Source organism: Vigna unguiculata, chromosome 7 (assembly GCF_037176805.1).
Source record: "Vigna unguiculata cultivar grain cowpea cultivar isolate G323 ecotype 2 chromosome 7, ASM3717680v1, whole genome shotgun sequence".
NCBI classification, from domain to species: Eukaryota; Viridiplantae; Streptophyta; class Magnoliopsida; order Fabales; family Fabaceae; genus Vigna; species Vigna unguiculata.
The window spans coordinates 6,666,503-6,689,577 of NC_140798.1; the positions used below are offsets into that span (position 1 = coordinate 6,666,503).

Genomic DNA, 23,075 nt, shown 5'->3' on the forward strand with positions numbered 1-23,075 from the left:
CGCTAGAACAAAATTCTTAATGCCCCCAAGTCACCCTGCAAAAGTTATTTTTCAAGGGTATAGAGTCGATTTAATTTATCTATGTCTGTTTGTCAAGAATTTTTCATATGAACAAAAAAGAGAGATTTGTATACTAGTAAGTCAAGTTTGATAGATCATCAGAGTCAAACTTTTGTTGAAAAAAAGACTCATCGGTAAGAGCATATTTCATGTAGCATGGCATTCATAATTTTGGCCGAACAGTTAATTAACTCACTTCAAAACTATTTCTCAAGTTTACTCATTCAATAGTTTTGGTAAAGTAACAGGAAAGAGAATAAAATTGTAAATCTACAAAATGTGTTTGTTTTTTGAACGAACGTTCAATTCAAATCTACAAAATTGTAACAAAGCTTTGGAACTTGTGGACCGTTATTACAACGTGTATCCAAACATGCACAACTTAACTATATAACTAGAAGTTAGACATCAATTATGAGAAATCAGTTTCCTGATTCACCCACTTCCCCCTTTTTTTTTCCTTTAACAACTAATGTTCAGAAATTTGTTATTGTAGATCTAAAATATATGTATTTGGGAGAGGGAGTTTGGTATGACATGGGGGGCACTGATACAGGCCTTACATTTTGTACAAGTCTTACTAAACACTGAAATTGCAGGAATGGCACGAGGAATGATGGAGGACAATGTGACAAACAAACAGAGCCAGAAAATGACCCTATAAAACTTGAAACTGAACCATATCATAACATATTTATATCTGTTGTTGTCAAACAGATGCAATATGAGAGCCGGAAAGCGCAATTTTTGAACATCACATATCTTTCAGAGTTGAGGAGAGATGGTCACCGTTCCAAGTTTCGGGAACCAGGCACTCCACCTAATGCCCCGCAGGATTGTATCCACTGGTGTTTACCAGGAGTGCCAGGCACGTGGAATGAATTTCTCTATGCCCAACTCCTAACTGAGAAATTTGGTATGAACAAAAAATTTCCAGAAAGAGGATAACAAACCAGTCCGATTTTCACCAGATCACAAAGAATAGTTTTGCTAGCTATGCTATACACAAATCGGCCTTGCTTCTCATCAACTATCTTCATCTTCCTCCTCATCGGAGCTTATATCACCGGCTGTCATTTGCTTTACTTTCTCAAGCTGCCTCAAGAGATCTAACCTTTCTGGTGCATAAGTGGATGGAATCTGCAAGAAAGAACGCATAGTAAATTCTCTCAGCGTGATTATTATTGGAGAAATGACGTCTGAATAGGATATTGAAAAAAATGCAGCCGTAAGTCATAGTATCCATACTAGAGCTGGTACATATCTCTGAATAGCAGCCAACATTGCAGCATGCCCCACGGCAGTAACCTGTGCAAAGTAAGCATTTCTTCTTAGTAGGATACACTGGACCATTACACAAAGGAAAGGACCAGATCTAATGTTCCAAAATGATAATTTACCAGTCACACGTAAAATAGCAATAGGTTTTTAATCTTCAATCTTTTCTGCATCTTCTATAAGCAGTCGTTCTTCATCTTATTTTTCCAGTTCAATATTTATAGAAGGAAGAGTTAAAGGGGTAAAACGAAGACCATGCCAAGTTTGGCAGACTCAGTCTGAGGAAAAAAAAAATGGAGGAAACAAGAATCTGTCGCTTATATAGGATCAATAATTAAGTTTATTGACCATTGATTCAAAAACAGTACTAAGCCTAGAGATACATTTCTCTTGAAATATGGCGGAGAAGGATTTTTTTCAAATATTATTTGATGACACCCAGAAGGAAAATGTCTCATATGGATAGATATAATGGAAAATCCTACTATATAATGAGACTCGTGAAATATCGCAATACAATATAATTACAAAGATTAATAGGATATGTACAATAACGAGAAAAGTTATTCTACTCCAAATTGGAGCTATTTTCTATTTCAACACTCCTCAAGTTGATGAGCTGATGATAGTCCTTACATTTGGTTATAAAGAAAATGTCATGCAATGGTTTGCTAAAAGGAGGTTAAGAGAATATACAGGCCCACCGCAAAAAGTTTCCTCCATTAAGGGAGTACATTTGGTTAAGAATTGGAAGAATATTAGGGTTCCAAGGTGCTGACGAAGAGATTATATGAAGCCTGAAGGTACCAACCAATTGGTATGGGAGATTGCAGTCAGTGAAGCAGTAAAAAAAGGGGTACATTGAAGGTGCCAAATACTGCTATGACAGCAGCAGATAGAGAGCATAAGCAGTGATGGAGGCAACAACGAAGGCATCTTTCTTTTTTTTTTTTTTGCGCAGAAGCAAACCTCCTCCAAAACAAATAAAAATTGGGAACTATGATATCATCTAGAAGTATGAGGATAACGCAATATATTCTAACAATTACAGATACTATCAATATATATGCAGGAAAGAGAAAAGATATTTTATGCTAAATTTGGCCTATTTTTGTTTACAATCAGTAACGTCATTCATACACAAAAGGAACATGGCAGTCTGAATGGAAAAAAGAGAAAATCCAGCAATACACTGTTTTGAACACACTATTATTAGCTAAAATTTATTGAAAACTATAAATTTTGGTTGACCTCACTTCTCATTTGACGAGCCTCTCTGCTAATTTTGTAGTTTTAAATCAATTTTAACCAATAATAGACAGTGTTAGAGAGTGTGTTGCTAGCAATCCTCTTGAAAAAGAACTGAGGGAATTCTCCCTTCAGACTTTGAGGTTCTACAACTACGACGGCCCAACAACGCATCTCACAAATAACAATGTATTATATCCTGTAGCCTCCCTTGTCAGGCAATTCGCCTTATTTCTACATTGATGCAACTAGCTAACTAAATAATGGATATTTATCAAAGCTTTCATCCAATATCATTACTTTTCCTAGTTACTCCTTGACATTAAAAATTTTAGCCTCTACAACCCAGTGTTCTAGAGTTTAATCTTTGTTACTCACTGATCTTAAAAAGAAAAGGAGTTTTAATATTAGTACGGTACAAATGGGCTTGTGCATTCTCCATTTTCACTGGCGTCAAGGGGTGCATCCAAGGTGTAAAAAAGACTTGACTAATTAAGAGTTCTACGTTCTTTGTTGCACATGGTAAAAATAGGTTGAACAATATCCATATTTCAAGCTAAAACACTTGCATGAGGAGAACAATATGCTTCTCTACGCTGAACAAGACAGGATTGAGATTAGAAAATGAGAATAATAAAGTGTGTTCAACTCACTGGAAGAAGCATTAAAACACCAATAGGAACAACCGAAGCCATGTCAGTCAAGGTTCTTTTAAGTGTTTTCTTCTCCTTCTCAGTCAATTCGTCCCCTACAAGTGCCCTTCTAAGTAAACCTGTGGCAGCAGCAACATCAATAGCAAGAAGCTGAGTTCCTTGCCAGACATCCTGCTTATTCATTCAATAATAGATTTCAGATCTCAGATGTTTATAAAGACATAACAGATGACTTAATTCTAAATTTCAACACGGGACATTGTCACTATTTTCTGAGGCACAAATGCGTATTGTGCCCACCAGTTTTTTAGTCTCTACAGAAAAAAAAAGGCCAAAACGAAGTTGGTTTCATATAATCAGTGTGCTGATCCAAATGAATTCTTAAACCAAATAAAAGCAAGATAATCTTTCCAAGAAAGAAAAGCCAGGAGGCTAAATCATACCGTTCCGGTTTCTTTTAGTCTGCCAATAGACTTTTCCAGTATATTTTCTTTCTTCTCAACCCTGGCCATCTTAACAACCCCAGCCTCATCAGTATAACGAGCACCATCATCACTAGCTAGTAAATCCTGTAAAAATGACAGTCAATGAGCAATCTAACAGAACAGTCGTTGGGTACAACAATCCATACAAACTAAGAGGTCAAGAAGGAAAGTTTTCTTTTGCAACAGCAGGTTAGTACTCCCAAGAAATTTTGTTAGGATCCTTACTCTTCTAAAGAATTCCATGGCTCATATATTGGCAGACACTCTTGGTTTTTCAGAACTTATAAATGCACAGCTGGATTTCTTTACTTGGTGGGTATGAGATCCGATATTAAAGAGTGCGTAGCAGCAAGTCTACTACAACCTCTCCCTATTCCAAAATAGAAGTTGGGCTGATATATCAACAGACAATATAGGTAACCTCCCAAAAGCTCAAGGGAAGTATTCTATTTTCTAGTGGTAATGGATTAACAAACTAAATTTGCTCATTTCTTTGTACAATCACAACCTTTCTCAGCCAAGAGTATTGTGGAATTGTTTGTTAAGGAAGTGATTCATTTGCATGGATTTCCACCCATCAATGTTTCATATCAAGACCAGCTTTTGGTGAGTAGTTTTTGAAAGGAACCCTTTAGGATGACAGGAACTCAGCTCTACATGAGCACTGACTATCATCAACAAACAGATAGACAGACACAGCTTGACAATAGGTGCTTAGAGATGTATTTGTGCATAAAAATCATTCTCTCTACTTCTATAGCAACCAAAACAAATAAATACATTGCCTTGATTAAATACTGTCATTGTTTTCTTTTTTTATATTTTAGTTGGATTTTGTTTTAACGGTTAGATTTAATAATAAACATAATAAATGGTCAGGATTTGTTAAATAAGATTCTCCTGTTTATTGTGAAGAAGAGAGGATCCAAATCCGTCATATACACATTCAAAAGAAAATAAGGGTGCCAGATTGTCATTCCCCGAGTATATAAGCTCCTTTTTAAGAAAAACCCTTGTTTGTCTACTCAAATCTGTGAAAACTAGATTATTTTTACCATTATTTTGAATTCAGTGTGTTTATACTCGAGTCAATACAAAGGCATCAAATACAATGTTTGAAACCTCAAAACACAGTGGTTGATCATTGCATCGTTTGTGGATACAAAGATTAAATCAAGAATAAATAACTGGTGGAACAGAAAGAAAGATTATTTGTATAGATAAAAAGAAAGGATGACGAAAACAACAAAACATGCATGCATCCCAAGCCAAAAGCAACAGTTAAGTTTAAAAAAATCTTTAGTCTGTCAGCAGCAATATGCGAAAAAATAAAATTTCAACATAAAGCTTATAAATCTGCGAGTAAAAATGTTAGGATAAAGAGAATTAGGATAAGACAGCAGTACAGTTAGGGTGATTATTGACAATGCATCTACAAACAACAACAAAGCTTTATCCCACTAAGTGAGATAAGCTACATGGGTCACAAAACATCATTTAGCACCGTTCAAAGACCAAATCTTCAGAATTATTTATCAATGCACTTGGTAAGCAAAACTTTTGAAAGCAATATAAAATCATAAACTTGTAACTTATTGAGTGTTTCAGACATACTTCATTATTTTCTGATTGATAGGCACTTCTTTGAACCCGTTTCTCAAGTTCTATTAGCTCATTTCGCAGAAGCTCAAAGCGGCGGATTTCATTGGATTCTTGGTCCACAACCCCAACATTTGGTGCAGGCTGTTCAATATTATTTTCCTTCAATCAAGATAGCAAGTCCATGTTAGTAAAGTTCCACAAAGTATTCACACACCAATTGTAACAGACAACATTTTACAACTAGGCCAATTCAAGATAGGAATTAATAGGCATTACAACTCATGCAATAAACTTAGCATTTTGACATTGTAAACTTTGAAGCTAAAAATAGTCAGCCACTTTTGCTAAGCCAAAGCTATACTTTTGCAATACATTATTTATTACTTATCACAACAAAAGAAAAAGCGTCACAGACATTGGTGAGTTATGTTCCACCAATGCCACTAAAGACATGGAGGGGATATTAACAACATCAAACTATAAATACTACAACGCGTACATAAGGATCCGCATCAGATTCTAAGCCGGGCTTTTTGGTGACAGGACCTCCAAAGATGCTCCAAAATTCACGCGATTTTCCAACATTTCTGGAGAAAAACCATGTTCTTCTCAAATAAATATAATAACAAGAAAATAAAACACTTCAAAAAATAGAAGTGATAGATGCCGGTTGTACTCTCGTAAATAGGCAACTAGATATTCATACCTTTTGTTCCTGTCTACCCTTACATTACCATTCTTTCGGCTTTTCCCTTTTACATACTCGTCTTCTTCAACTGGTGTGTAGTTCCGGCCACTGTTAACCCCCTGAATGAGAATAATAGAAATATTAGACAGTAAAAGAGAAACTCAAAAAGGACAAAGTATGTGACTAGTGTACCAGGGAGTCAAGCAACACAATGAATTATTGTGCAAGGAAATTGTTACAAGTAAAGAAATATGGATCATATCAGTATAAGTACATATATGAAGATCGTATCTTATAAGTAGAAATATCAAGATCATATTTGCATCACTAGTGACGTTATTTAGCATCACATGTATATTATTCTCATGGCCTCCACTATAAAAATCCATCAACAATTGTTTGTGCATTTGCTACTTCTCCAATGATAATCGTGCACAATTAGGAGATCCCGGGATTGACCAAATTGTAGAAGGTGGTGCTTAGTTTATAAAGTTGTCTAGTTTGAATTGTGAGAATTGCAAGTTAAATAAACACATTTGACTGTCTTGTTATAGCATCTTTTGTTATAGCATTAATAAATGTAGGATGCATTCAATTTCCAAACTTCTATCAATCTTAACTTCTAAATGTTCATTTTTATCTTCCAAATACATGTTTAATATCATATTGGTTCTCTATTTATAAGTAAGATTGGAAAATGACACTTCAATGTCAATCAAAGCCATCAAAGTGGTCGTTAGTTCTATTATTATAATCTTTCAATGAGTCTTATATGCAACAAATGTAACAATTGCCAATGACATATTTATATAATACTAACTTCTATTGGACCACTCACTAGTTAATTTATGGATATGTTCATAGTATAAACAAATACCAGCAAGCAATACACATACAATATTATAACAATATTAAAGGCAAAAAATTATTTGGCGCTAGAAACTAGAAAAGGTTTCCTCTTTCAGGGGAAAGAGACAAAAGAAATTCTTAAAGTAAACTTTAAACATAACTCAACCTCACAAAATCAGCATAATAAGGTGAAGTTATAATATTGTAATTTGATCAGCTTAGTAAACTTTATATACACTCATTGTAATTTGATCATATCTCTAATCGATGTAGGATCTCCTATACACCTCATACTGAAGATTGGACTAGATATTTGTAGGTGGTTTGATAGTGATCTAATTGTGGGTGATACAATAGGCCCAACAACCTTTGCTAGGATAGGTTCTAATATCATCTTTGAAAGTGGACTTTAAGTCTAACACAACCTTACAAAATCAGCTTAGTTAGATAAGATTTGCTTGCACCCACTTATATACTATAATTCGATCTTGTCTCTAATTGATGTGCGAGCTCCAATGACATCAAAATACGAAAAAGGATAGTGTTGTAGATTGTGTAATTCCATCATTTACCTAATGTATTATATCATTATTAAAATTTACTCTGTTATTCTTTTACAAAATTTAAGTAGACATATTTCCACATTATATGTAATTAGGACTCGTTTTCATTTTTGTAGTAATCAGGCCAAATTTGTTGGCTAGAATTCTATGATAATTTTTATCATCAAAGACTTTCTATATAGTAACCTGCATTGTACAGTTTGGATTATTAGTGTCTGAATGAATGATGTGATGCGGCAGCTCTCTTGGATATCAGTTAAGTAGTTAAAGGTTAGTTTAACAGTTGTCCCCGGCCTAAGCAGTTAGGTGTATTATAATATCTCATTACATCATTCACAAATTAGAAATTGATATTCAGTTCTTAATCTCCTTTTTCTAGTGAAAGTTATGGAAATTAAATTTCAAGGTAGATATCCATTATGTATAGTTTCAAAGAATTGATCAAGGAGGTTAGTGAGGAGTGGACGGTGTACCTCATGAAGAGAATCAGCTTTTGCTCTAAAAGATGCCACCAGGAATTCAGCTTCTTTCCAAAGTTTTCGTATTTTCTCCAAGTCAGAACAGGCTGCTTTCAAATGCTCTTTTCCAGAACTAGAGCTTGATACATGCAACTCTTCAAGCAACTTTTCAAGTCTTATCACAGCTTCTTCAACACTTTTCAGTGCCTAAAATTATATGCCAAACAGAAGGCACAAACAAGAATGAGATACATGAAAACAAAAGGTTTGAGAACCATCTAAAGTATGAAGCAAGAATATTGATAAAGATATCTTACACAAATTGAGAGAGGGTACAATGATGAAAAATAATTTAGTTTTCCTTTTTAGATTATCTTGTATTATACTATACAAGAGAACATTTCTGTATGTTATAATTATAGAAAAAGCCTCACATCTTTTATAATAAAAAATATAACCTACGTATATATTATTATTATTAGGAAAATTTTTATTTATTATTGTATTACCGTATCTTTATTGCTAGAGGAAACTAAATATCCTCTATTTATTGTAATGAATCCATTTTTCCAATATAAATAAAGCACCTGTTTTGTTTCAGAAACACAGTTTCATCTTACTGTCTCTATTTTCTATAGTTCAACATGGAATGTAGAGTCTCCTTCCATGTAGGCCCAATGGTCACCCTCTCGTATGAAAAGCTTCATTTTGCAAACCATTTTTCCAAAGTCACTTATTCTTCTAGTGATATCTCCGGCAACTTTTTGGGCAACCACAAGGTCAGGTTCACCCAGCTGCAATCTACACACTAAAACAAATGTCAGTCATGACAAATCTGCAACCCTTCCCCATGCGTGGCAAAGCTGGCAACGGCACCTGCCTCTAGGCAACCTATAACACAGGTGATTGTGGCTCAATCGGACATTTCAAGGTGAAATCTCAGTTTTCCTCTCCAGCAAATATTTCATTATTATTTCTTTTACAGATTTCAGTAATGTCTTCTAACACCCAGAACAGATTCTCTCATCTATTCTAACCATATTGTTAGTATTGAGAAGATGGATGAGTCAAACTATTAAAATTAGGCTTCCAAGATTGGATTATAGTTAAATGGGATGAGCCACAAATTACATCTCACCACAGTTTTTGAATCTATTCTTGCAAAAGAACGCGAACAATGTATAATGATTGATTCTCAAGTTTGTAGCATTATTAAATCCATTTTCCACACCTAACTGAAACCTATTTTCCATCCCCATGAGACATGTGCATCAATTTGGAGCAAGCCTCATTCCCTTTATACAAATGAACAACATCAGTTCAGTGTGTGCCAAGATCTCTTGACACTTCCTCTCGCTTCACAACATTTTTGGGCCCCATGTCCGTTTATCTTGGGTGGGTTGTGCTACCTTATATGATGTAATGAGCTTCTACCATCATCTACAAATGTATAAAAGAAACTTAAAAACCATAGTGCATTTTTTATGACTTTCGCCTTGCAAAGCTTGCTACAAGAGTACGTTGTTACACATTATCAGATTTTGGGATCACTAGTAAACCTTACTATGACTTTTGCAACGTTTGTGTTCCACCCTCCAAAGATAAGCACCAAGACACATTTGTTTGTAGGGAACAATATTACATTCGAATCACACGGCAATAGTTCTCAATACTTTTGCACGCATAATTCTAAAAATCATCTAAAATGTGAGCTTTGTCAACGCACAGGACTTATTTATCATTTATAGTGTTGGAAGCTACATGGGAAACTCCCTTGCTCAAGTTTGTCCAAATTTCTATTGTTGAGTCACTTGTTGCTCCGATATTATACGTTTTCATCCTCATATGACTCCAGCAAAATATAGACTTTATCAAATGGTACACGACTCACCATTCCATCAGTAACATTGCCTTGAAGGCACACACTGGTGAAACATTTGCTCACCTCTCTCAATCTCCTTCTCTAGGACCTTGGGTCATTGACTTTACTACTGACAATCTGTCTTCTATCACTGCTGCCAATGGTTCACAATACAAAGTTGCAGCATGCACTAACCAACCCCTCCCATATCTTACTGTTGACCTTGTTCTTTATGTCTCTAATTGCCTATTTATTTACTTTGTATTTCCTAATTGACCTAATCCAATGACATTATCTTCACCATTACTAAAAGTAATGTTACTCCGCAAGATTGGATTTCGAGCAACACGATTAGCGTAGGATTACATGACCTTTACCATCTCCCTCCACCATCAGTATGTGCATCTACAATCTCTCCAATGATGATTCATGTACAATTAGGACGTTCAAGGTTGACAAAATTGTAGAAGGTGGCGCCAAGTTTAAACATTTTCTATTGAAATCTAATTAAATCTTAGTGATAATGCTAAATGAACATGTCAAATTCCAAGAGTTCATGACATCCAATGATGTTCTTCATCAAACTTCACATCCTCATACTCAACAAAATGGAGTAGAGGAACCTAAAAACAAATATGTTACTGAAATTACTCGGACAGTTCTTCACAGTCATGTTCCTCACCTATTTCGGGGGATGTTGTCCTAATAGCATGTTGTCTCATTAACCAGATGTCACCATCCATTCTTAATGATCAAGTACCCCACTTAATCATTTTTCTTCATTTCCCTCAGTATAATCTTCTTCCACGTTTTTTGGTACCACATGTTTTACACATAACCTTACACCTGGTCAAGATAAATTTCACTTGGGGTTCAAATGTTTCTTCGATGGATATCATCATACTCAAAAAGGGTATTTGTGGTTTTCTCCTAATCTTAATATTTAGCGTTTGTTGATGTCTCTGTCTAAGTATACACATGTTCCTTCTAATAAAGACATGCAGTCACTTTCCCACATGTTACTCTCCCTTTGTCCCCAAACGACCCAGTAATATCTCAGTATGCTTCTCGACCAGATCTTCAAGTCTATCAACACAGCCCATAACCTACTACATTCTAGGGCAAGACTATTCTTCGATGAATAATGACATAATAGAGGTAATGTATGATCCTTTCCCGACATTATATCCGTTATCGACTCTTGTCTCCTCTAAAAATGACAATCCTAATGCTATTTGAAAAGGTATACATTCTACCCCACTATATTAACCTCAATTATCATTGACATTCCACCACACACTATAATTGTTTGTCCTTGTTATCTTGTATTCATGTTGCTAATTCTCCAAGTAAAGTTTTATCTTATCTAGGGTGGCAACAAGTGATGATTGATGACGTATCTGCCCTTCAAAATAATGACACTCAAGAGTTGGTTCCCTTTCCATTTGGAAAATCAATTTAAGACATCCACTTCAACCACCACGTCTCGCTTCCTACCATCTCTTCCACCAGGTATTTCCATTGTCAAAGTTTCAGCAACGTAAATTAAATTTTCATCTTTTACTGAGTCTAATGATTACGCTCTCCACATAAGGAATCTAATCACCAGCTAGAATTTGATCACATACATAATTAAAATCTAAATGTAAACTTCTCAAAATCAAAACCATTTATAACTTATCAAGTTTTTTCTTGACATCCTCCAATGAGTCAGCCACAAGGAATCTTTTCATTTCTTCTACAACAGCCCAAGCTTTTCCTACATGTGAGAGAATTATAATAGTTGGTCTGTTTGAGGGAGGCTAGGGCTGCGTCTAAGAGACACTAAAAGTCATTAGCAAAGATATTTTCAGCCTTCGTCTGAAAAGAAGAGCATGTCTTAAAGGATCTAAGTATCTCTAAGACATCAGGTTCATTCAAAACTAGATTTTTTAGATTCAATAAATTTTGATATAGTTATAGTCATAAGTTGTAAGGTTAATAGTAATTACCCAATCAGAATATCTAATATTTATTAAGTTTATCTAATTTTGTGATAAACTAAAACTAAATAAATCAATCATAACTGTTAAAAGGAAACAATTTTAGTTAGCTTCCTATTATAGTAATGAATACCCCATCATTCATAAATTATATATATTATATACTATAAAATATATATATATATATATATATATATATAGAAACAATTAAAAATGGCAGGACATAAGATCATGGCCTAATTGGCCTCATTGTACAGGCACTACCCAACCATGAGTATTCTGTCTTGCTTGTTAGTGCTGTGACTTATTTGGTAATTCTTTAGCCCTTGTCTCACAATACTCCTCTCTTAGAGACTAGATACTTGACTCTAGTGTCTTTGATAATATGACTAGTAACCAATCATTTTTCTTTGAGTTGTCCTTCTCAGATTCGTTGCCTTCTATTACCTTCACAAATGACTCTTACATAAAACTTCATAAACTCCTTTTATAATCCGTTTTGTCTGTCCCTAGTTGTCCATTTAATTTAATTTTTATAGCAAACTCAGTTGTTCCCCTCACTTTGTGTGTCGTTTGTTAATAATTGTCAAACTCTAGGGAAGAAAGAAACATCGAGTTGAAACTGTGTTTCTAACACAGGTGCTCTATTTATATTGGAAAAAAGGAGTCAATACAATAAATAGAAGAGATTTGATATCCTCTAATAACAAAGATATGATTCATGAATATATAAAAAAGATTGTAATAATACGGATGTAATCTAGATAATCCTGATTATATAGGATTAGTTCTTTATTTCTATAATTATATCAATATTCTTGATTATATAGGTTCAGTTCCTTATATCTATAATTATAACAATATGCCTGATTACATAGGATCACTACATTATTTGTATAATTATAACGTCTATATTGTTCTAGAATAGGATGGATGGACAAACGATTGAACTAGGATATGAGTATTGGAAAGTGTATTGGCTATCACCACCAGTTGGCTGTCTTCATTGCTCTGTTGAACTTGCCCATGGATGTCTTGGTCACCCTATCCTAGAAATTTGTATTTTTAGTTCTTAGTTTTTCTGCCCTTTAGTCATTAAATGTGCTTTATGTCAATTAGGAAAATATATTTGTCACTCTATACTCCTCAAGTCAATAGGACTTAGTTTCTTATCCTATCCAGCCATGTCCAACCTCGCAGGGAAGATGAAGTTTCAATAATACAATGAAGTTCTAAAAATACAAATGAAAAAAGACTAGATACTGTGAGGAAGAGAGAAAGAGTACAATTGCTTGAGTGAAACTGATTGATTGTACGGTACTTAGGCTCTACAGAACAACTATCTATCTACAAAATCTTAACAGACTAAGTGGTTCCAGAACATCTATATTACAGATAGACTCTTCATAGACTAAGTTACACCTATTATTAACTTGGAAGCAGCACTTAGATCAATTCAAATTTTGAAAGTGGGAATCAAACCTCGTCAAAAGAACCTGACTCTTTAATAGTTGACTGAACTGTAGATCTATGTGCATGAACTACTTTAGTGGCTTCAGGCTCCAGGGCGTTTTCCCTGCATTACAATTCACAAAAAATATAAGTGATACAATCTAAGGAATAAGAATCTCTACAAAAGTTCAGTTTCACAATTCCTGGAATTCTAGTAACGCTATAAAATATAAAATACATTGTATAAACTATCTTCAAAAATTGTTTCCCCATACAAGCAAATTAGTTCAACATCACATGGTATCTGCATTGTTTGCATGTGGGTCCCAGTGCAAAAACAAGCACACCGGTAGGTGACACATTGTACCATAATATGATCACTCAAACTATACACCCTGCCCCCGGTTAGGATTTTCAACCAACTATTTATTAGAGTTGACAAATCTAGTGGTGATGTCTCCAAACGATCAACCTCAATATGTTTTGTCTTAGTGAAAGACAAGATTAGAGGCAATGTATAACATTGCTTGGTTGTCACAAATAAGGTAGGAGTTATTTTATCCACATGAACTCACAAGTGACTAATGTCATCACTATGTGTTGGAAGTCTCACATCAACTAGAGATAAGGTCAATTTAGAGTATATAAGTGAGTGTAAACCTCACCTTACATGCTGGTTTTGTGGAGTTGAGTTAGGCTGAAAGTGCACTTTTTAACATGGTATCGGAGTCGTTGTTAGAGCATATCCTACCAAGATTTGTTATTTGAGTAGGCTTAAAAGTCCACTTCTTAACATGGTATCAGAGCCATTATTAGAGTCTATCCTAGCAAGATTTGTTATTTGTTGGACATATTGTTCCACCCACTATCAGACTACCCATTAATGTCTAGACCCGCTATCAGACTACCCATTAATGCATAGTCCTACACTCGAGATATATACACCTTGGCATGAGTAGGTGTCTTAGAAGTCTCATATCGACAGAGATAAGGCCAATTTAGAATATATAAGGAGGTGCAAACCTCACCTTACAAGTTGTTTTTTGTTGGATTGAGTTAGGCTTAAAGTTCACTTCTTAACACTATGTATTCTACTTCTATACTCGATCTTGCCACAAAAGTTTGCTTCTTGCTTTTCCACGTTATTAAAGTACCTCAACAAGAACATAATTCCCTATATCGAGAGTTTATCGCTAGATGACTCTACCTAGTCAGCATGAGGATACCTAACAACTTGAGTATGTAGAAATATAACATACATTTGGACATATAGCAAAATTATATTATATGAGTGCAAATCTCACCTTACAAGCCAATTTCGTGAAATTAGGTTTAAAGTCCACATTTTAATATGATATCAGATCCTATCCAAGCCAGTTTCCAAGATTGTTATTCTAACCTATAGATTCAACTCTTGACCTTCCATTTCATATTCACTTATTGCAAAGATTCTACTCTGAAATGGATAACTAATAAAAAGACTATCTTTAATACAAGTGTTATGTTTATGTTGGAGAAACTGTACTCTTGACCTTCAAGGATGAATGTGCTTGAAGAGAGAGGGAATGATATGATCTAGACTGGTCAATATAATTTTAGGTTTTTTATTATGTTTCTAATTAAGAGTGCAATTGCTAGAATATCAAGAATAAAGAAGATAGACTGATTTGCATGATAGACCCAAGAAATATATCATCTAATACTATTTTCTACATGTTGATGAAGACTTGGTGCCCAATTTGAAGAAAACAAAACAAGCCGAAATTCACATGATCTAGAAGAAGCATTGAGGGGCTCAAGTTTAAGTAGTTGGGCTAAATAATTGTTTAAGCCAATTTTTCATCATTGTTAATGTAACTCGCATTTATTTTTATTTAAATATTTCAGATGTCTTTTAGGATGGTCTAGGTCAGTTTTTTAGTGTTCTAAGTGGAGTCATAATGGGCATGTAACACTTGTTGCCATCTAAGCTTTATTGATATGAACATTCAGTAAGGAGTTGGGACATATATATGAATTCTAAAAGAAAATTAAGTTCTCTTTGTAAGAACTTTATGGAGTTCTGAATTATAAGAACCCAAATTTGATCTTATTAGAGTACATGTGGCAATTAACCCTATGAGTTATCACTAACCTCATCTTTCTTGGGTGTGGCATCAATATTCTTCCCCAAACTCCTTTAATGGCATCAATATAAGAATGGTCCTTCTTCCGTTTTCTCATCACATATTCAACTCCTTTTATGTGATGTCCAATTTAAATAAAAGTAAATTCTCTTCTAAAAGAAGAGGTCTTTCTGGATAAAATTTAGCAATGCCATAAGAGATATTTTATTGAAAAAATGAAGTGTTTACCATGACAGCTAAAGCTGATGAAAATCATATTTGGCCGGTTACCAAGACAAACAACAAAGCACCATTACAACCCTCCAAAATTTCTTGGTGTATATTTTTGCAAGACTATAAAACAAAAGAATATGCAATTGTAACATGCAGTTACTACACTGATTTCTTTCGGTTGTTCTTATGCAGCTTTCAGCTAGCAATTAATATCCTGGTCTTTATTTTACCCCAAAAAATGTATGGTTTTGATGCTTAAATATCAGTGTTGACGAATGTGAATGCAACTATTTGAGTGAAAATACATCGTAAATGCAGAATTTCATTCATAGCTAACCTAATCATCCCAAGCTCTTCCATACATTCCATCAACTTCTTGTGCCTAAAATAAAAGAAAAAAACATATCAGAATTTATTAAACCGGTATTGTTTTGTCAAACCATAAACAAGCATGGTTCAAGTTACCCCGTTGACAGAAACTCAGCTGCTTTCACATTTGAAGGGCTCTCTGGCCATGTACTGTATTTAATAAAGCTCTGAATCCAGTGAGAGCAAGCATCAAAAGCTTGGGGCAGTGCATCAGGATTTGGAGGACCTTCTTGTTTATTTCTATGCATATGAGACTGTTTTGAAACACTGGTGATTCCAGGATAAAAAGGAAGCCAATCCAACTCTTCACAAACTACCTATGCAGTCAATGGGCTTTTACCAGTTAAAATAACTAAATGATTAAGCATGTGACAACTTTAATGACCATAAATACTAACCTCCACATACAATTGATATGAACTAATTGATGAGAGCTGAGGGTAGTATAAAATACTGCCTCCAATAAGATACCTGAACCAAACAGTCATAAAAGTAAAGAAATGCATAAATATTCATAGAAAGCACAAACAGAGTTCATAAATATTTGAGTTTGAATTTGATGGGAAAAGAGAGAAGACATACTCTTACAGTGATATGGTGTATAAAGTCACTTATTCTAATTATCTAGGCCAAGTACTAGTTTAGTACTCTAAAAGACGCTACAGAAAAAGAAACACATACAAACACACAAAACCCTAAACCCTAAAAGCCACTAATATAATAAGACTCCTAAAACAATAAGAAACATCATGAGCAAGGAAAACATTTAAACAAGTTGTACCTGATGAAATCTTCCATTGGATCATCTAGGGTTTCAAAACCATTTGTCAAAAGAAATGACCTTGTACTTCTGCCTAAAGCAATAAAGAACCCAAAAACAGCCAAATCCTTCTCCAAGACCTGCAGTAAGCCAACTTTCAATTGAAGCTTTTGTAACGACAAAGCACTAACATGATCGACAGAGAACTGCTTACATTCAACTAAACTCATCTCTTCAGTCCTACTTTATTCCATTCACTGAATTTTTTTCTCTTGAAACATTTTGATGATTATGTGACAGGTTTTTATTGATATTTGTAGATTCCTTCCATGTTTCCTAGTTTGCCTTATTCAGGAGATTACTGTATCATATCTTGGACGTAAGGATTATTGAGGAGATTGTTGTATCATCTTATATGGAGATAATATGATACAGTAAAAAAATATTGTTGATGCGGTTTTGCTACAGATGGAGCAGTGACAGTTTCACACAAGGGAGACAATTTCAAAATGAGAACACAGTGTTTGACTGCTAACATTCTCTAGCAATAACCCAGGGAATTCAAGTCCTGATCAAGCCCAAGAATTTATTGTAAATAAAGAAGTATAAGGTTAAATGTGGTTTTAGTCCTTCAAATTTGGGTTGTTTTTTCTTTTAGTGCTCCAAATTAAAAATTGAACTTTGGTCCATGAATTTCAAAAAATGTTCTTTTTGGTCCCTTGGCACTAACGGTATTATGCTTGTTGCTGACATGGCTAACGATGTCTACATCAACAATAACAAGTATAACTAAACTAATGATGTGAAAATTCAATTTTCAAATTTTCAACTAAAATATTTTTTACTCTCAAATTTAGGTCAAATTTTATTTTAGTCCCCAGAATTCAAAAAAGATATTTTTAGTCCTTCAAATTAAAAAAAAAATGAATTAATATCTCTAATTCAAGACTAAATGTGAAAATTGACTCCTTCATGTAAAAAATTAAGGGATGGAAAATTAAAAAAAAATATATATTGACTCATAACAATCTGTGTCAACCTCTTGGTATTATATGAATAGGTTTAAGTGACCAACAATATGTTTTCTAACAACTTTGAATCAGTTCACGTACATTCCTTTTATTGGTCATTGGATGTTTATATCCGTATTATAAGATACCTTCAAAACACTCCAAGACAAGTCTACCATATGAAGATAAAAAAAATACCCAACTATAAGATACCTTCAAAACGCTCCAAGACAAGTCTACCATATGAAGATAAAAAAAATACCCAACTATTTGGGTATTATGATGTTGATTGGGCTGCATCTCCTATGGAGAGACATTATACTTCAGGATATTATGTTTTCATTGGAGGACATGTTATTACTTGGAAACGCAAGAAACAAAATGAAGTTGAATCTGAATATAGTTTCTTGTTCAGTCAATTGTTGAAATTTAAAGCAATGGCATCTTCCACTTGTGAGCTTGAGTGGGTAAAAGAGTTTCCCCAAGAATTAAATTATGAGATTCAACAAATGAAGATGATAATCAAGCAGCTCTTCACATTGCTTCTAATCTAGTGTTCCATGATAGGATCAAACATAGAGAAGGATTGTCATTTTATTAGAGAAGGTTGTTATCAAAGGAGATAGATACCAAATTTGACAGATCCAATAATTAACTTGTTGTTGATGTATTAACCAAATTGTTGAGGGTCCTCAGATTGAATTTATTTGATTCAAGCTTAGTACATACAATTTGTATGCTCTAACCAATTTGTATGCTCTAACCTGAGAGGCAAAGTTAGAATAGGTTCAAAACAGCCTAAGTAAGTTTTATTAAGAGTTCTTTTCGTTTCTACCTATCTCTACCTAGGTCCTGGATTTCCCTTTACTTGTTTACTCTTTCTTTCTTATCATTGTATCACAGATGAGTTTCTATATAACTATGAAAACCTACGAGAGGCTCTTCAAGCTCTTTAATATGTATGTATATGTATATTCCTTTTTTATTTTTCTCAAGTAGAAACCTAAAATGTCAAATTTTCATTTGAAAGACTAAAAAAGTCACTTTTAAATTTGTGGAACTAAAATAAAATTTGACCTAAAATTTTAGGAATAAAAAAATATTGGGTTAATCGGTCTCTTAACTTTCAGTGAAAATTAGAATTAGTCCTACTTCAAATATTTAGACTAATTTAGTCCTCATCTTTAAAAATGCATGGACTTAGTCCTTTCAACATAATTTTGTTAAATTTAGTTAACGTTTCAAATGTTTCTCGGCTAACATTAAGGTGGAAATGTGTAAAACGGTGTAAACAACTAAAATACTATCATGAACGTTTGAAACGTCAAATAAACTTAACAAAATTTGGTTAAAACAACTAAATTCACGTATTTCTAAAGTTTGGGGACTAAATTAAGCCATAGTTTCAAAGAAGAACAAATTTCCATTTTCACTGAAAGTTAAGAGACCAAAAACATATTTAATCCAAAAATATTTTATCAAGAACTAAAAAAGTAACTTTCAAATTTGGGGAGCTAAATAAAGTTTGAGTTAAAATTTTAAGAATAGAAAATAATCTAGCCAGAAAGATTTGAAAATTGTATTTCCTTGTAATTATTTGAGATATTTGTTATTGTTAATCCTAAACTCTGGAGAAGAGAGAAACATTGAGAAGACAGCACAGGTGGTTTATATATATATATATAGAGAGAGAGAGAGAGAAAGTAATGAATAAAATAAATAAAGGAAATGTGATATCCTCGAATAACAAAAATATGGTACAGGAATAAATAAAAATGCACTTAATAATACATATATAATCTAAATATTCTTGATTATATAAGATCAGCTCCTTATTTCTATAACTGTACAATTGACATGGATGTTGTTAGCCACATCACCAAAGAGTGTATTGTCGTGAGTAACAAGGTACCAAAAACATCATTTTCTGAAAATTGGAGACTAACAAAAACAATTTTTAATATGATTAAAAATTACCTATATTTGACAGACCGAAAACATATTTAAGCCAAAAATATATTAGAAAATCAGTCATCACCTAACTTCTATCCAATTTTTGGAGTTGGCCACTCTATGTCACTATCTGGGATTGATATGAGGCAGTTATTTGTGTATTAGTTTCAGAATAAGAAATTATAGGTTATGATGTGACAGTTTTAGTGTTACACAAGTTGAATTTCACATTTGTAGAAGGTAATTAAGATGTGAGATTGTAACTTTTAGTGTTTTGATTGAAGGAGAAAAATCCTCATTAGGTGAAACTCCCTGTTTGTTGATGTTTGTACTCAACGAGCCTCCAAAACATAGTTTCCATAATTTTTTCTAAATTCAGTATTCCTGGACATTTAATCCAGCATGACCTCTCTAGAGTGGACAAAAGCAAGCACTCTTCGAAATTGGAGATAACTAACCTCAATACTTTCAGATGTTGTCAATCTTGACCATATTTTCTCCTTATCAATAGCTTGTTGCAGCTGCCTCTGAGCAAGATTTACCCAGAAAACAACCTCTTCTGAACCCCACTTCTCTTTAGCTCTACATGATGAAGCCCGAGGACCAAAATGTACAAGAAATTCTCTATGCAGACCGATATTCTTAATAGAATTATAAGCTTGACTTACAGGAATCAAACCAACTAGCATGTCCATCAAACTACCGGTTATTTCTGTGATCATTGAAAAGAATTGTGAACAAGAAACTTTTGATGGACCAAGTTTAGCAATTGCAGAAATACACGTTAGTGCTAGCAGAAGAAGTGATATGTCACTTGCACTGCTTACACCCACATTTTTTCCAGACCTGTAAATGCAGTTAAAATCATTAATGCATTTGCAAAAAATAATAATATCAAAGAACAAGAACTGATCAGTAACCGTAAATATCTCAATATATAGATAAGTTAAAGGAAAACATACAAAGCAATGGCAGCAGTAAAGCGTCCATCCCCTTGTAACTTGTCAACAAAGGATGCCACTACAGCTGGAACTTGCTCAGACCAAAACCATTCATATGCTTCAGGGTGTTTGGCTGATAATTTTTCTCTAATTAAACTCTCCAGGGGAGAAGATAGCCTTAGCAAACTGAATCAATGCAATATTTGCAAAAGTTTTAGACTTAAAACTCTAGGGAGTAGTATAAAATATTAAAACTAAACAAACATAAAAAAAGAAAATACAATGGAAGCAGGTAAGAATGAACCAAAATACAAACATGCTACCTCCTTTGAACAAATGTATGGACATTTCTGTCTCTATCGCTTTGAGATGAAATTTCACTTGCAGCATGCAGTAAGGAGTACACAGCAGCCTGAGAGAATTTATGCAACCTGTTTCTCAGTTGTTCTAGAATTTTGAAATTTTAAAAACAATGAGCTCAAGTGACTTGTGAGTTATGACTAATGAGGTCGCAGCATTATTGTAGCAAAGGCAATAGAAGAAACATGACTCAGATTAATTTATAATGAAGTATACATATTACAGCAATATATAATTAGTTTCCATCAATGCAGATGTTGTTCATCAGGAAGATAATTTTAAAAAAGAGAAATAATGAGGATGAAGCCAAATTCTCTAGTCCTATCCTTTAAGAAGACAGTATGATAAATTATATTAAGACTCAACTACCTATCCAAAATATTGAAAAATAAAACACAGAAGTATGTTTAACATACAAACAAAGAAACACTATCTTTTGAAATGAAAAATGTTCTCTTTATAAATGATATCAAGAAAGGAATGAAATTGATAGGACTGTTCCCATATCTAAAATAATACAAAGTAACAGATGATGACAATGATTAATATGTTTTGTTGATTTTAGTAATATCCAAGAAGCATGTTTTAAATTGAATTTTCATAATTGCAATTATAATTCTCACAAGTGCATGCCCAAGAATAGAGAGTTTCTTCTAGTAACCATAATTGTTCTTATTTGTTGATAAATGTTGGTTCATATTTTAGTCAAAATATCAACAAAGACATGCAAAATAAAACCTATTGTCCACACTTCTTACTTATACAATTCATCTAGATTGTGTTTGTCTATGTTCACATGAATTAGACAATGGCATGCTTTCAAAAGGCTCGGTCAAAATTTAGTATTCACAGATGTGTGTTGAACTTACACGTCATATATGGCCCAAATATACTACCTCACAAAAGCCATGGTAAAATCTGACACGGTAAATGCCATACCTGACAAGACAGTGCCTTCACCCATGCATTTTGGTCAACCCCAAGCCAGGCTGTCGAAAACCAGGACATTCGTGAGAATGATTTATGCTCTTTAATTGCCAGTTCATAAACCCTGGCTGCATCATATAAAGCTTGGACAAGTCCTTCACAAAACTCTTCATCTTCCAGTGACCTATTCAGTTTCACCCTCGTTTTTTCTAGGCCAGTACCGGTGCTAGCTTGAAGACTCCCATTGACAGTGACACCGTCATCAGAGGAGGCAAATGGTAGCAGATGCACCCTCCTTCTAGGTTTAGAAAACACCAAATAACACTTTCTACAACCTAAACCAGGATTACCACTCAATAAAAAATCATATCGTATGAGGCATCCTTTTCTTGAACTCCCCCATTTACTCAATAGTAGGCAATGTAAGTTTGACACTTTTTTCCCTGCGTAAGGGGAGCCATTTGAAAGCCAACAATTCGAAGAGCTGCCAGTCGATTTACAATTAATACCAGCACATAAACGATGAATCATATACAAAAACTCAGCTCAAAGAGAGTGCAGTAAATACGAAAGCAAAAACATTAATTCAACCACACCAAATACATTATGTCTTGAAGTGATGGTGCAACGGATATGATAATTACGAATTACATCCTTCTATCATTCAACTCTCTCAAACTCGATAACAAAACACCGACGTATCATTATGACCTAAAGAAATTGCAAGAAAACCATCATCGCAAGCCATAAATAGTTTCAGCTATTTCATTCTTCACCGATTGAAAACACTCGTTTCCATGCTGCAACAGGCAAAGTGATAAATACGGAAACTAAGAAACACTTCCCGAACTACAATTACCGTCACAAAATCGCTCAAGAAACTTCGGCGAAAAGCTATATACGCAACAAGAAAATGTTTCAATTCTGAAGATTAATCTACATGGAAAACCTAGGCGCCTCCAAACTCAGCAAAGAACCGTAATTCGTAACCAGCAAGAGAAAGAAAGAATGAAAGAAAGAGTGAAGGAGAAATCGATCACCACCTTAACGAGAGGAAGCTATTGCTGCCGCGCAATGTTACTGCCATGTAGTGCGGATGCAGAACCCGAGAGAAGATTACGTTGTATTTAGCGCCGAGAAAGAGAGGGAAAAAAAGGAACAGTGAAATAAAATGGTGGAAGAGGTTATTGGCCAAACGGACACGGAAGAGAGAAAAGAAAGGGAAGGCTGACGTGGC

The 23,075-nt window shown here is 34.1% G+C and overlaps 1 protein-coding gene across 2 annotated transcripts; it reads right to left on the minus strand.

Annotated features, from left to right (window-relative positions):
- Nucleotides 1-342: 342 nt before the first annotated feature.
- LOC114191570 (LETM1-like protein) lies at nucleotides 343-23,075 on the minus strand. 2 transcript variants are annotated; one of them, XM_028080815.2, is made up of 18 exons: nucleotides 22,882-23,075; nucleotides 21,851-22,322; nucleotides 20,875-20,963; nucleotides 20,573-20,737; nucleotides 20,069-20,456; nucleotides 16,669-16,787; nucleotides 16,286-16,358; nucleotides 15,984-16,204; nucleotides 15,856-15,900; nucleotides 13,210-13,303; nucleotides 7,900-8,091; nucleotides 6,033-6,133; nucleotides 5,826-5,913; nucleotides 5,339-5,485; nucleotides 3,683-3,808; nucleotides 3,240-3,410; nucleotides 1,309-1,368; nucleotides 343-1,200 (listed from the first exon to the last, which is right to left on the minus strand). In XM_028080815.2, exons 1-18 carry the CDS (start codon nucleotides 22,923-22,925, stop codon nucleotides 1,087-1,089), a joined length of 2,709 nt encoding a protein of 902 aa, XP_027936616.2. In that variant the 5' UTR covers nucleotides 22,926-23,075; the 3' UTR covers nucleotides 343-1,086. The 2 variants fall into 2 exon arrangements, with proteins under 2 accessions (XP_027936616.2, XP_085531726.1); XM_085675600.1 differs by lacking the exon at nucleotides 22,882-23,075 and having other exon boundaries at nucleotides 20,875-20,998; nucleotides 21,851-22,162.

Bases quoted from the DNA above. Each gene is read 5' to 3' on its own strand.
- LOC114191570 (XM_028080815.2), bottom strand. From the start codon at position 22,925: ATGGCAGTAACATTGCGCGGCAGCAATAGCTTCCTCTCGTTAAG. The intron at 6,134-7,899 runs GTACACCGTCCA...ATTCTCATTCAG, and splicing joins AAGCTGATTCTCTTCATGAG to GGGGTTAACAGTGGCCGGAA. The intron at 5,914-6,032 runs GTATGAATATCT...GTTTTTCTCCAG, and splicing joins AGGGTAGACAGGAACAAAAG to AAATGTTGGAAAATCGCGTG.